The sequence below is a fragment of the Chlorocebus sabaeus genome, chromosome 3, assembly GCF_047675955.1.
Source record: "Chlorocebus sabaeus isolate Y175 chromosome 3, mChlSab1.0.hap1, whole genome shotgun sequence".
NCBI classification, from domain to species: domain Eukaryota; kingdom Metazoa; phylum Chordata; class Mammalia; order Primates; family Cercopithecidae; genus Chlorocebus; species Chlorocebus sabaeus.
In genome coordinates this window covers 75,936,128-75,948,918 of record NC_132906.1, presented here as the reverse complement: position 1 = coordinate 75,948,918, position 12,791 = coordinate 75,936,128, and the positions used below count along the sequence as shown (strand labels likewise).

Genomic DNA, 12,791 nt, shown 5'->3' with positions numbered 1-12,791 from the left:
AGGGCCATGGAGCTCCCATGTACCTCGGAATTCAGAGTGAAAAGCAAGTCAGGCTAAACATGCACACATATGTACACCCACACATGCAAACAAATGATGCAAGCCAACTGTTTTCTTTTCTAGGTAAGGCTGTTTAGGGAATTATTTTTTTGTAAGAGATACCCAGATATATTGGCGGCAAACAAATCTCTTAGGTTGTAAAAGAAAATTTTTAAGATATAGGAGTACTAAAAAAAAAAAGAAAAGTGTCAACGAGGTGGGGAAATGCGTGTGATGTTAAAATGATGAAAGTAGAATTTAGTATCAAACATCTCACAAAATTTGGCAATATAAAATGATATTACAGATACACTGGAAATACAAACTTTTGACATTTAATTATCTCTTGGTATGGCAAATTTAGAATTATTTTATTTTCTTCTTTGTACTTTTCTACTTCTTCAAAAAAATTCAGATGAACACACATATTGATTTTAGGATCAGAAAAAAAAATATGAAGACACATAAAATTATTGTTCTTACCACCAACAAAAAATAGATATCATGGTGATTTAAGCTGGAACAACAATTTAAATTTTCTCAGTAATTTGAAGGAAATAAATGTCCATTTGGCTAGGGTGAGTCATAATATTATTTCATTTCTCCATTTCTCTACTGCAAAATCACAACCCAAGTGACAAACACAAGCAATCAACAGGGAAGTCTTGAACAGCTTGGAGTGAAAGGTTTTACAATTTGTTAAACGTTTAGTATAACAGACCATAGTTGGGAAAGTACTATCACATTAACACTGAAGAAAAAACCTGCACACATAAAAAGGACTTTCAATCTGGATTCTATCTTCCATCCTAGCCAAAAATGTCAGGGTACTTTTTTCTCCATTCCAAATAGATATTTTTGATATTTTATGGAAAATGGGGCATAAATATTTTATATCGTTATCTTCTCTCTACCAATGTAGTAGAATATTGCAAGGTTCGTCTTTCTAATAAAACGCTTTATTGCAAGTACAGTTGAATTCTCCTTGGCCGAACCTTTGATTTGTGCAACAAAATTCTAAGATGGAAAGAACAAAGACTTCTGCAAAGTGCTAATTTTTAAAGCACTATAAAATTGTGTACTTCTTACTAAATGTTGTCCATTTTCATTCAAAAACAATGAAATAAATATTTCCTTATGTCTTGATACATTTTTAGTAAGAGAATGTGTTTTTAGAAAGCCAAGAGCAAATGAAAATTTTAACACCCATTATTTATAAATGAATATATTTCTGTATGAAAAGACTCATATTCGTACCTACTATAAAAATAGTATGCATAATGTTTCCATAATTAATGTATTTATGAACGTTTAAAATATTCAATGAATGTACTTTTTGATTGCCAAAATTCTATACAAAATTAACATAGAAAAGTAGATTTTCCTCACTTCTTCAGATACTACGATCTGAAAAGGTTAAAATTTCCATATAAAATCCACTGTTCTCTGTTCAGTATTAAATATGACAGTGGCATTTTTGACATGCAGCATGTTCCTGCAAGGGCAAAACGGAATTTAAAAATTCTGTATATGCAAGCCACTTAAGTGTCATTTGATGTTAACGTGCAGGATCTATAGATTTCGGCTATAGTTTTACTTACATCTGAATGTTACAGTCACCATTATCCTATTACTGACACTCTGAACTGTCCATTTTCACTCTTGGTTATTTGATTTAGACCCAAAAAACGTAGAGTTTCAACATTGTTTGGCATGATTACTATATTCTAAGTATCTGGGATTGATCCAGTGTGTTTTTGCTGAATATCACTCATCAAGACGAAGAGGTATAATGCAAATAGATGCAAAGGAACAACCCTTGCTTGCAATGAGAAAGATAACAATGGAGGAAATCTATAAAATGTAATAATGTACCGCCCCTCTTTCTTACAAATATCTGTATGAACTAATATCTCATTTTTAAAAATGTTAGGATGTCATACTCCCTACATAAGTCCCACTTCACTATGTCAGCACTATTAAGGCAATATATCTGTCAAGCTTTATTAAAATTCTTTTTGATGTGTATCTTGGCTCATAAACCTCTATAGTGCACTGATATTGCACCAGGGAATGTCCTTGTAACATTGAATCTCTGAAGATGGAACAATAAAAGAGAAATCCTCCAAACTTTCAAGTTGGGCCCATGGTATCACACACCTTGCCTACCCTCCTCACTTGTACATGTGTAAGTGATTACGGCGTGCCTGCTGTGCAAACTTTGTTTCACAGAACCTTCTCGTAGGAAGAGCATAACTGCATTCAGAGATAAATGTCCAAAAATGGGCAGCATTGAGACAGGGATAAACATCGGGTTCGTTTTCCTTTGTAAAGCTGTTTTACAAGCAGCATTCTCTGAGTTATAGCACTGGAGTTTTATCCTTGGGTCTTTTTTATTTGTGCTGTACCTTAATTGGCATATTTCACTCGTGAATGTTCCCTATTAGTAACAAAGACGTCTCGTCTGCTTGTAGTATACATTTTCCACGGCCCCGGGGAAGTTCTTTTATTTGAGGGGGATAGCGAACAGTAGACATGCCAATCATGATGGGTTTTCTGAAAGCTCATCATGGTTGTATATACTCAGAATATACACTAGGGAAAAACTGCCAGGGTAGGAAGGTACAAAAATAGGTAAAGAGGAGCTGAACACAGGAAAGGTAAAACCCAAACATATCAACAAAATCAATCAAAATATGTTCATTATTTTCCTGTTTTTAGCATTATTCTAGAATAGTACATTTCAAATTATCTGTTTGGGGTTCAAATTATCTGAAAAATCTCTGGTTGATTGATTTTTCCCAATATACCATCACCTGTTCAGGGTATCTAATTCTTCCCGATTTAAGCTAAGAGGGTTGTATTTTTCCAGGAATTTATCCATCTCTTCTAGGTTTTCTAGTTTCTGTGCATAAATGTGTTCATAGTAGCCTTGAATGATCTCTTGTATTTCAGTGGTGTTAGTTGTAATATCTCCTGTTTCATTTCTTAGTGTGGTTATTTAGATTTTCCCTCTTACTGATTAATCTTGCTAATAGTCTATCAATTGTATTTATCTTTTCAAAGAACCAGCTTCAATAACAAGCAGTGAAATTGAAATGGTAACTTAAAAATTACCCACAAAAAAATGTACAGGACCAGATGGATTCATAGCAGAATTCTACCAGACATCAAAGAAGAATTGGTACCAATCCTTTTGACACTGTTCCACAAGATAGAGAAAGAAGGAACCCTCCCTAATTCATCCTATGAAGCCAGCATCACCTTAATACCAAAACCAGGAAAGAACACAACCCAAAAAGAAAACTACAGACCAATATCCTTGATGAACATAGACCTTAACAAAATACTAGCTAACCGAATTCAACAACATATCAAAAAGATAACCCACCATGATCAAGTGGGTTTCATACCAGGGATGCAGGGACGGTTTAACATATGCAAGATCTTGGCTCATAAACTTCTATAGTGCAGTGATATTGCACCAGGGAATGTCCTCATAACATTGAATCTCTGAAGACAGGACAATAAAAGAGAAATCCTTCAAACTTTCAAGTTGGGCCCATGGTATCACACACCTCGCATACCCTTCTCACTTGTATATGTGTAAATGATGACAATGTGACTGCTGTGCAAAGTTTATACAACAGTGTACACTTTGATAAGTCACAGTTCACATTCACAATAAATGTGATACACCACATAAACAGAATAAATGCGACACACCGCATAAACAGAATTAAAAACCAATATATCATGACCTGATGCCTGATCCCATGGACTACAACTCATATGCCGCTCACACATAGGAGACTCACCATGCAAATTCAACATCCCAGGAAAAGTCCCACTGATGGTGTCAGAGCAATGTGAAATTGCAGTAGAGAATTTTTTTAACTTTCAATTTTTGTACGTATCTTGTTGCAAAACAGTAACAGCCTATTTATGAACATGCACCAGTCCATGAACCAAGCTTTGCATACCTTGTTCTAGAATGTGTAGGGCAATAGGAGTTAACTTCTCAACCAATTAAACCACTCAAGTCAACCTGCGCTTGCTAAAGTCAGTAACATCCTAATGGCCAGATCTTAAGGTCTGTTTTCTCTGCCCTTTCTACTTAACTATCTGCCACAGTTGATGCTATTGATTAGTCTATTTCTTGAATTCTCTCTCCCTTTACTTTCAGGAGGGCATGCTTTGCTGGTTCTCGTCATTTGTCTTTGTTTTCGGAACGCTCTTTAAATGTGTACAGTTTCTGACATTTCATCTGATCCTGATTCTTCTTACTTTAGCTAAACGTTACTAGCCTTTGCCAACAAACATTTATACGTTGGTGATATTCAAATCACAAATGGACTACAAAAAAACTTTCATTCACCTAAGGCCTTTTTGTGATTGTGTTCATTTCTGGAATGCCCCCCAAAAATTAACTCCAATCCAAAAACCACCACAGAAGGAACAAAACCAATAATTCAGGTGATAATGACAACAGGTGATCTTTGTATTCTCAATTCTTTCTCAAAAGCAAACAGTTAAATGGAATACAATTTCTCTTGTAAATTGTATCCATGGTAGATTCTTCAGAATGGTTTTCCATTGCTATCAGAGAATACTTTAAACAGAGGCATTTCATAGCCTCTATTGCATTAAATTTGGTGGTAACATTTTTTCTTACAGGGCATCAACCACATTTATTGAAAGTTGACTTTGTCTGTTGCTTTCTAGGCACACATTGTTAATGCAAAGCTGTTTAGTTGGGAATGAACCACTTAAGAGGCTCTTCGAACAAAAACATCAGTCTATGAAGCAGACATAGGTGGGTATCTGTTGATGAAAATATTCTGGTCTTACTAAAGACTAAAAACCAGACTTTTCAAAGTCATGACTCACAGGAAGAAAGATTTTTGATAGATAGATGGATAGAGAAATAGATGACAGTATTTGTCAATAGTTCAAGTTATATGGATCCCAGCTCTACTACCTCCCCGATTTGTCTATAATAAATCAATGAGATGACTTGCAAAGTTGAAATGATTGCTCTTGACATAATTTACAGCTTTTACTCATAGAAGTCACTTTTTTTTTTTCTTTTGGAGATGGAGTTTTGCTCTTGTTGCCCAGGCTGGAGTGCAATGGCGTGATCCTGGCTCAATGCAACCTCTGCAATTCTCCTGCCTCAGCCTCCCAAGTAGCTGGGATTACAGGCATGTGCCACCACACCTGGCTAATTTTGTGTTTTTAATAGAGACAGGGCTTCTCCATGTTGGTCAGGCTGGTCTTGAACTCCTGATCTCAGGTGATGTGCCTGCCTTGGCCTCCCAAAGTGCTCAAGTTACAGGTGTGAGCCACTGCGCCCGGCCAGAAGTCACTTTTTTTTTGAGACAGGGTCTGGCTCTGTTGTCCAGGCTGAAGTGCAGTGGCACGATCTCAGCTCACTACAACCTCTGCCTCCTGGGCTCAAGCCACTCTCACACTGCAGCCTCTCGAATAGCTGGAACTACAGGTGCATGCCACCATGCCTGGCTAATTTTTGTATTTTTTTGTAGAGATGGGATTTCACCATGTTGCCTAGGCTGGGTCTTGAACTCTTGAGCTCAAGCTATCTACCTGCCTCTGCCTCCTCAAGTGCTAGAATTACAACCATGCCATGCCAGAAGTCACCTTTATTAAAGAAAAATATATAAAAATCATACCTTCTTAGTGTAAATGGTATCATGATGGACTAGTGAAGACGCTATAGTCATTTCCACATTTGCCTTTCTAACAAATAAAGACTGGTTTAAGCAGACAATCTGTTAATATCTCTTTATGAAGCCCTCTCTCTTCCTCACGATGTTTGACAAGCCTTCGAGTGACTGCTGGTATCCACGTTTCCACTCACTAGTGGTGGAAGATAAGGGAATGAGGGTGGTATTTTAACAAAGGTACAGTGCTAAAAATAGTCCAAATCCATTCTGTCAAGGTGACTACATTATCAAAATTTATTTTTTCTTCATTTTAGAGCTCTGCCTTCCATGCCTTTCTGACATCCCATAGCACAATATGGAACATGGAAACTGACTTGTTAGCAGGTCCATAAACAGTAGTTAGTACTACAAACAACTGAGGATAGCTCAGGGACTCTATTGTAGTTACACAGGTAGAAAAAGACATGGACAATGGTAAAGTTTTTCTACATCTTAATTTATTTCATTAAAAAGCTTTATACAATACATGCATGTATGCATGTATGCATGCATGCACATATATGCGCGCATGCACACACACACACACACACACACCCCTCAAGCACCTGGCTTAAGAAATAATATGTTATTGATAACTGAAAAATCTCTATGTATCCCTCCTTCATCTTACCTCCAAACTGCATCTCCAGAGGTAACCACCATCTGATTTTCTTTTTATCATTCTTTGAAATTTTTTTGGAGTTTTACTACATATTTTTTTCCCCAAATAATGTAATGCTTAGTTTTACATTTTTGAACTTTATACAAATGTATGTATTTTAGGTGACTTGATGTTTATGTCTCACAATGAGGTGTCTGTGACTCGTTTCATGAGCACTTTCTCCGCTCTGGAAAATTTCATAAGGTGAAGAGATCACCATTTAGGTAGATGTGCCATTTGTGACGTTTCTACTTTCTATGTCATTGTAAAAGATGCTGCTACAAAAATTCTTCTACATATCAAATTGTATGCACGTGTAATAGTTTATCCAGATGAAAGTGAAGTTTTAGAATATGTGCATCTTCAGCAATACAGGTATTTTCAGATTATAATCTAAAGTGAGCATATCAATTGATAATTCCACCAGCAAAGCATGGAGCTTCCTGATATTCCACCTCTCATAAACACTTGACATGCTCAAAATGGTCACTCACACAGAAAATGAATCCTGGCTGACTGACCACATACATTCACTACAGAATCACATAGTGCTTCTGAGAGTCAGACCTTGAGTAATAGTTACTTAAAATAAAGTGGCCCCATCTGAAGGCTAGAAAAAGACAGTGTTTGTATTCATAAGATGGCAAGCAGAAGTTTTAAAAATAATTCTGTTGATGCTTACAATTTAGACCTCCATTTTTCTGGTAAGAAATTTCTCAATAATGTTCTGAACATCATGTCAAAACATTTGTATCAAACTGCTGTGTTCTGCCAAAGAGGTAAATTTTCCAGTCAAAGCAATTAATTAGAAGATATTCATGATGTCTTTCAAGATTAAGAAGTCACCATAAGTGTAGAGAGAAACTGAAGAGAAAAAATATATCACCCAAATCAGGATGCAGGAGACAAGCTAGTTTGTTGATCTCCATTTGAGAATTTTGCTCTTCTGTCATCATTTCTCCAACTCTAAATCACTCAATTAATAGACCATAAAGAGGCTTCAGGTTTATGAAGGGCTTAAACCTTAAACACAATTCTTGCTTCTCTTTTTAATATATTTAGTCTTTGTGATTCTTTATTCTTATTACAAAAATACTTTGGGTGCTGAAAATCATCACAGTATGAGTAGATCACAAATTGCTAGTTTAGTCAGCTCTAGACCATCTTGTAATCATTAGGTAAGGAAGTTCACTGGTAAAATACTTAAATTCCTGAGACATAAATTATTTGCAAAAACATTTCTCAACTTCTTTCAAACCAAGGCTATATATACATACACCATATCTATCTATCTATCTATCTATCTATCTATCTATCTATCTATCTATCTGTCTGTCTGTCTGTCTGTCTGTCTGTCTGTCTGTCTATCTATCTATCTATCTATCTATCTATCTATCCATCCATCCATCCATCCATCCATCCTTCTATCTGTCTATCCATCTCCAAAAGGCAGTGCCCAAATGTCAGGATAGGGCTTATAATTTTAACTGACTAGGGATTGTTGGTCCTGAAGGGATCAGTGGGAGAGAGAATACAGTGTTAGAGGATGCATTTCTCACCAGTTCTAGAGAAAAAGGTCATACTCTACTGATGGTTGGCTCATGAGGTCATCCTTCCCCAGAAGGAAGAGCATGTTAGACTTTGGTCAACAAAGACTTCAATTGAGACAATCAGAGAGTGACCAAGGGGATATACCATCTCTGGGCAGTTGTGAATGCCACTCTGTGAAAAACAGGAGGGAGAGCCAGCAGCAGCCTCCCTCATGGCTTTGTAGACACTTTGCTAGAAAATATTCTGTTATCTCACTGGAAACTTGCCAGATCATAATACACACATCTAAACATTATTAACACTCAATTAGAATAAATGCACATAATCAGGAATATATCCATCCATAATTTGAATTTCTTAAATTCATATTTCTCCAAGGCTGGCTACATGTTTCATCCTTCAAAAAAATCAAAAGCTTCAGCTTGTAGCCTCTGTAACTAAGTCTATTATTGAGTTTTACTTATTAAATTAATTTACACTTATTTTACAACAAACTTCATCTACTCAAGGAAATATGGAATGCATATTCATTTTCTATACTTATTCATATTTTACTGACAGTCCTCAGGTGATATATTTCCTCTTGCTCTTCTACCTAGCTAATTCCTTATAAATTCCTTTTTGGGGCTCTAGTTTCTTTAGTAACTAAACCATTGTTGAGATTCAATGTAAAGATATTATTTTAAACATTAGAATCATATGCCCTTTATATTGTTAAATAAGTCCTTGTAATTATTTCCTTCAGTACCTTCCTGCAAATAACCTGTCTGTATGCTCAAATAAACGTTTAGGAAATTAACAATTGAAAATGGGTTATTATGGATTTTACTGACAGTTCAATAGAGAAACATTTTTAACGGTACACACAGTCTTTATTCTTGGATGTAAATATTGAGGAGATCAAAGTGTCAAAAAAAAAAAAAAAAAAGAAGCATTGCAGGACAGTACCAATAGTTAAGAAAAATACTGTGGCTCTTTTGCACAGCCCTGCAATAGAAAAGTAGTGTTTGGGAATAATCCTTGTACAAATATACCTTCTTTGAGTGACATAATAATACCAGATTCCTGTTACGTATTATTTTTAACTTTACTTCTTTAAGTAATTATCTTTCATTTTATTTGTAGGACTGACCTCACAAGTGCCTTAAACGTCAAGAAAGAACTTAAACAAAAGCAGACATCCTCTACCCAGGAAATATTCAATGTTTAAGTAGTGGAATGTAGAATTATCCCTTACATCCAAGGTATAGAGATGTTATCCTCAAGAAAGGCCTAAAAGTAGATTCATGATTGATCTTATTCATAAGCCCAAGGCAATGCATGGTATGAAATTACAAACATAAGAGGTAACAAAAGAAATTCTCTGCAAGAATCTATACTTGGTATTCACTAGTGCTTCCTGATCCAGTAATACAGGTGTCAGCAAAGGGCTCTTCTTTTACCATGAAGGAATTAGGCCACATTGACACGTGATGATAAAGAAGAAGTGCCAGGTGTTGATGTCCTGAACAATAACTTGTCTCTACTCGCAGGTCCAAGAAGACTGTCATCTTGACTCCCTAGAGGATTATAACCTCTAAATGGATTGTTTCATGAGTATTTATCATCCTTAAAACCCTCATCAGAAATACCAAATGATCATAGTTGCAACGCGCCTGCTTTTGCACCATTGATACTAAAAGCTTCTCTGCCTTACTCTTGACAAGTATTAACATTAATTTTCCAACTACATAGAGAGGTTTAAAATCCTGTCTTTTCTCACACAAAGCAAGGAAAAGAAAGCCAGAATTATGCTTTGATATTTAGCTGATTTCTCTAAGAGCAAAGACCACCAATTAAGAATTTTTACCTTGATTTTTTTTTGTAAACATTGGTTTTAAAAAACAGAGTAAATAAGGAAGACCAACTAGAAAGACAGCACATTTTCAATTACCTTGGAAACTCGGTTTGCAACTTCTCTGCCCACAGTCAGCCCCTGGACAAAGGTCCTGGCAGCAATGAAGGCGCGGGTGACCTGAATCTTCAGTTTCCGGGGCACGTCTCCAAATGGCTTGAGCTGGTCAGTGTATTTGCTCACGCATTCCAGGTAGTCTTCACTGAAGTGATACTGAGGGTTTATCAGCTGAAACATTCGTTCCAGGAGCCGAGCCCAAAAGTCATTGAGCATTTCTTCCAGATTCACATTACCGCCAGTGTAGTACCTTTTCAGCTCTGCGAAGAGGTCCTGAAAGACTTCCGAATTCTGCATGTACAGCATGCCATAGGTCCGTACAAACATATCATTTAGTGACTTTTCTGCATTCTCCAGGAGCTCTCGGAAAAATTCTGTGGATAGAAAGAAGTCATAAATCAATGAAATCTAGAAAGCCCAAGGCACCTACTTACCTTAAGTACAACTGCTTTTAATTGACATTTTCATGGAAAAACATATTCTGTGATTAAGGTGTTAATGGACAGATAAAAATCATATTCTCAATGGGATTTGATCTCCATCTACGATCCTGTATGACTCAAAACAGAATACCCCATGATTTCCATTAACATTAGGAGTCTACCATGTAATCCTCTTCCAAAATAGCTCCATTCTTTTACCATTTCTTGTTAAATTTTAAATAATCCTACGGTTTGATACAAACTCAAATCAAAATATGTTGTAAATATAAGGTGCAGAGTATTGTTGTTTACATAATGATAAACACATTTGCTTCAGTTTATTTATAAATTTGTCCTAACACTAAATTCCATTAAATTGCTTTTATTTGAAATACTCCATAAATGAGATGTTCAAATTAATGTCATATTTTAGACTCTTTCTAGTTTCTATATATAGCAATTAATTAGCAATGTTCAGATATTCATAATGCAATTAAATTCACTTCATAATAAAGCTATAATGAGCATAATTTAGGTGGCCATAATGAGTCAGAAAGCCATAAAGTATCTTGGATCATCATTACAAATATAAACCATCATGTTATAGAACTTGAATAAAATATTGACAGTTGGACTTTCTGGTTGTGAGGTTCTAAATAAAAAAATGCACACCAGTAATTCAAATCTTCCACTTTGCAAGAGTGCTTGAATGTTACTGGGATCATTTATAGGATGCAAAAAAATAAGACATATATTAAAGCCATTGGGTATCATTAGCTTCACTGGCCCTCATGCTAGCCTCCCTCAAGACACACTTCGTGTGTGTAGGGCACCTATCCTTTTGCACAAATAAGCTTGGGTAGAGCAAGCTCAAGTTTTATCTCATTTAGAGATTGTAAATTGGGGTGGGGAAAGAGCTAAGGAAAGATAATGCTTCTGAGGTTATCTGAGTAAAACGATTTTCTGAGCAAAACGATTCTGCTTTACCTCTTCGTAGTCCCCTTTTATTCCCTGAAACTATGCCCCTTCTCAGAAATGCAGGGACAAATCAAGTCCTGCATACTTCAAAAGCTCCAGGAATTTTTAAAAAGGACTCTGCTCCTTTCTGGGGTTCTGGGTAGTCTCTCCTAAGATAAAGAAAGGAAATAGTGATGAACACCTCTCCATTAATTCCATGGAGGCTACTTGTGTATTCTTAAAAGTTGGCTGAAGAAGTGCTTGGTTTAGCCACTTCAATTCTGATTAATATACAATCAAACCATTGTCTTGATAATTAAATGGTGTCTATAATAATAATAATAAGTACTTTATATTTGTTTTTAAATCAAACCAAAGCATCAATGAAAGTACTTTTCATTGGTTTACCTCCTTTCTATGAAATATATATATATATATATTTAAAAAAAACATACAACTTCTGTTGCTACAGTGGCAGCAAAAACTATAAGATTATAAATACTGTGTAATTTTGTTCAGGTCACCAAATGGTTTTTATTTTTATTTTTACTAACTGTAAAATCAAGGTAAATATTATCAAATCTCTCTGAATCTTTAAGGATTTGGTAAAGAAAATGACTGTTGAAGTAGATAGGGCAAAATTTGCAAAATTGGGAAGCATAAATTTATAAAAATATTTATATATGCTGTATGAAGATGCTACTTATGATTTTAGGAAATCAAGAGCATTTCATACTTTTTTCAAAAATACTAGTTATCTAGTTTGTCCTAAAATGGAAACTATATTAAATTACTAATGTAAAAGTATGAGAATATCATAAGTTAAACCTTCCGATCTGGAAACTAAGAATGAAAGTAGCTTGACCTTGCTGATACAGGAACAGGGTGGAAGGCATAACACATTGTGAAAGAAGATAAAAAAAGAATGGAAAAATCACTGAATTGAGAAATACTAATATAATGAGACTGGAAAGTGGATTCTAATCATGAGCTGTGGACAGCCTATTCATTTATCTTCTTTTTGAGGTCAATTATTTTGTTGGACTTGGGAATTAAAGCTTAATTTATTGAATACAGAGTACTGCCTTCAGCAATGAATAGTCAGTAATCAATAGTGTGGTCTGGATTTGCAAAGAGCTTTAAAAAAAGAGAAAGAGAAGAAAAAAATTTCTCTGATACTCATTGCTCTCCAAAGTCTTGAGAAATAAATATTTGTGTTAGGGATAAAAATTGCATTTTCTCTTTTACTGAGGGTAACACCTCCCTAGATTTTTTTGTCTTCTTCTTCTTCTCCTGATATGAACCCAAATATTGAGTCATGCCCACTTTGAAAGTGAGTGGTCACTGTGTCTTGTGGTTTTTCTTACGTTTAAATTAGTATTTATGATTCAGTATAGAAACCAAGTTATCACATTTCAATAAATGTGGCTCAAGAAACATTTCCATAGATTCCAAGCTTACATTGTTGTCTAAGAGTATGTCAT

General features: G+C 35.4%; 1 protein-coding gene across 2 annotated transcripts in view; it reads right to left on the bottom strand.

Moving 5' to 3' along the window:
- GPC6 (glypican 6) overlaps window positions 1–12,791 on the bottom strand; it is a 1,182,333-nt gene that overhangs the window by 556,743 nt on the left and 612,799 nt on the right. For both annotated transcript variants that reach the window (XM_073014433.1, XM_007960685.3), the window contains exon 3: window positions 9,911–10,302. In XM_073014433.1, coding sequence (XP_072870534.1) covers window positions 9,911–10,302 — 392 coding nt within the window. The remainder of the gene's footprint in view (window positions 1–9,910; window positions 10,303–12,791) is intronic.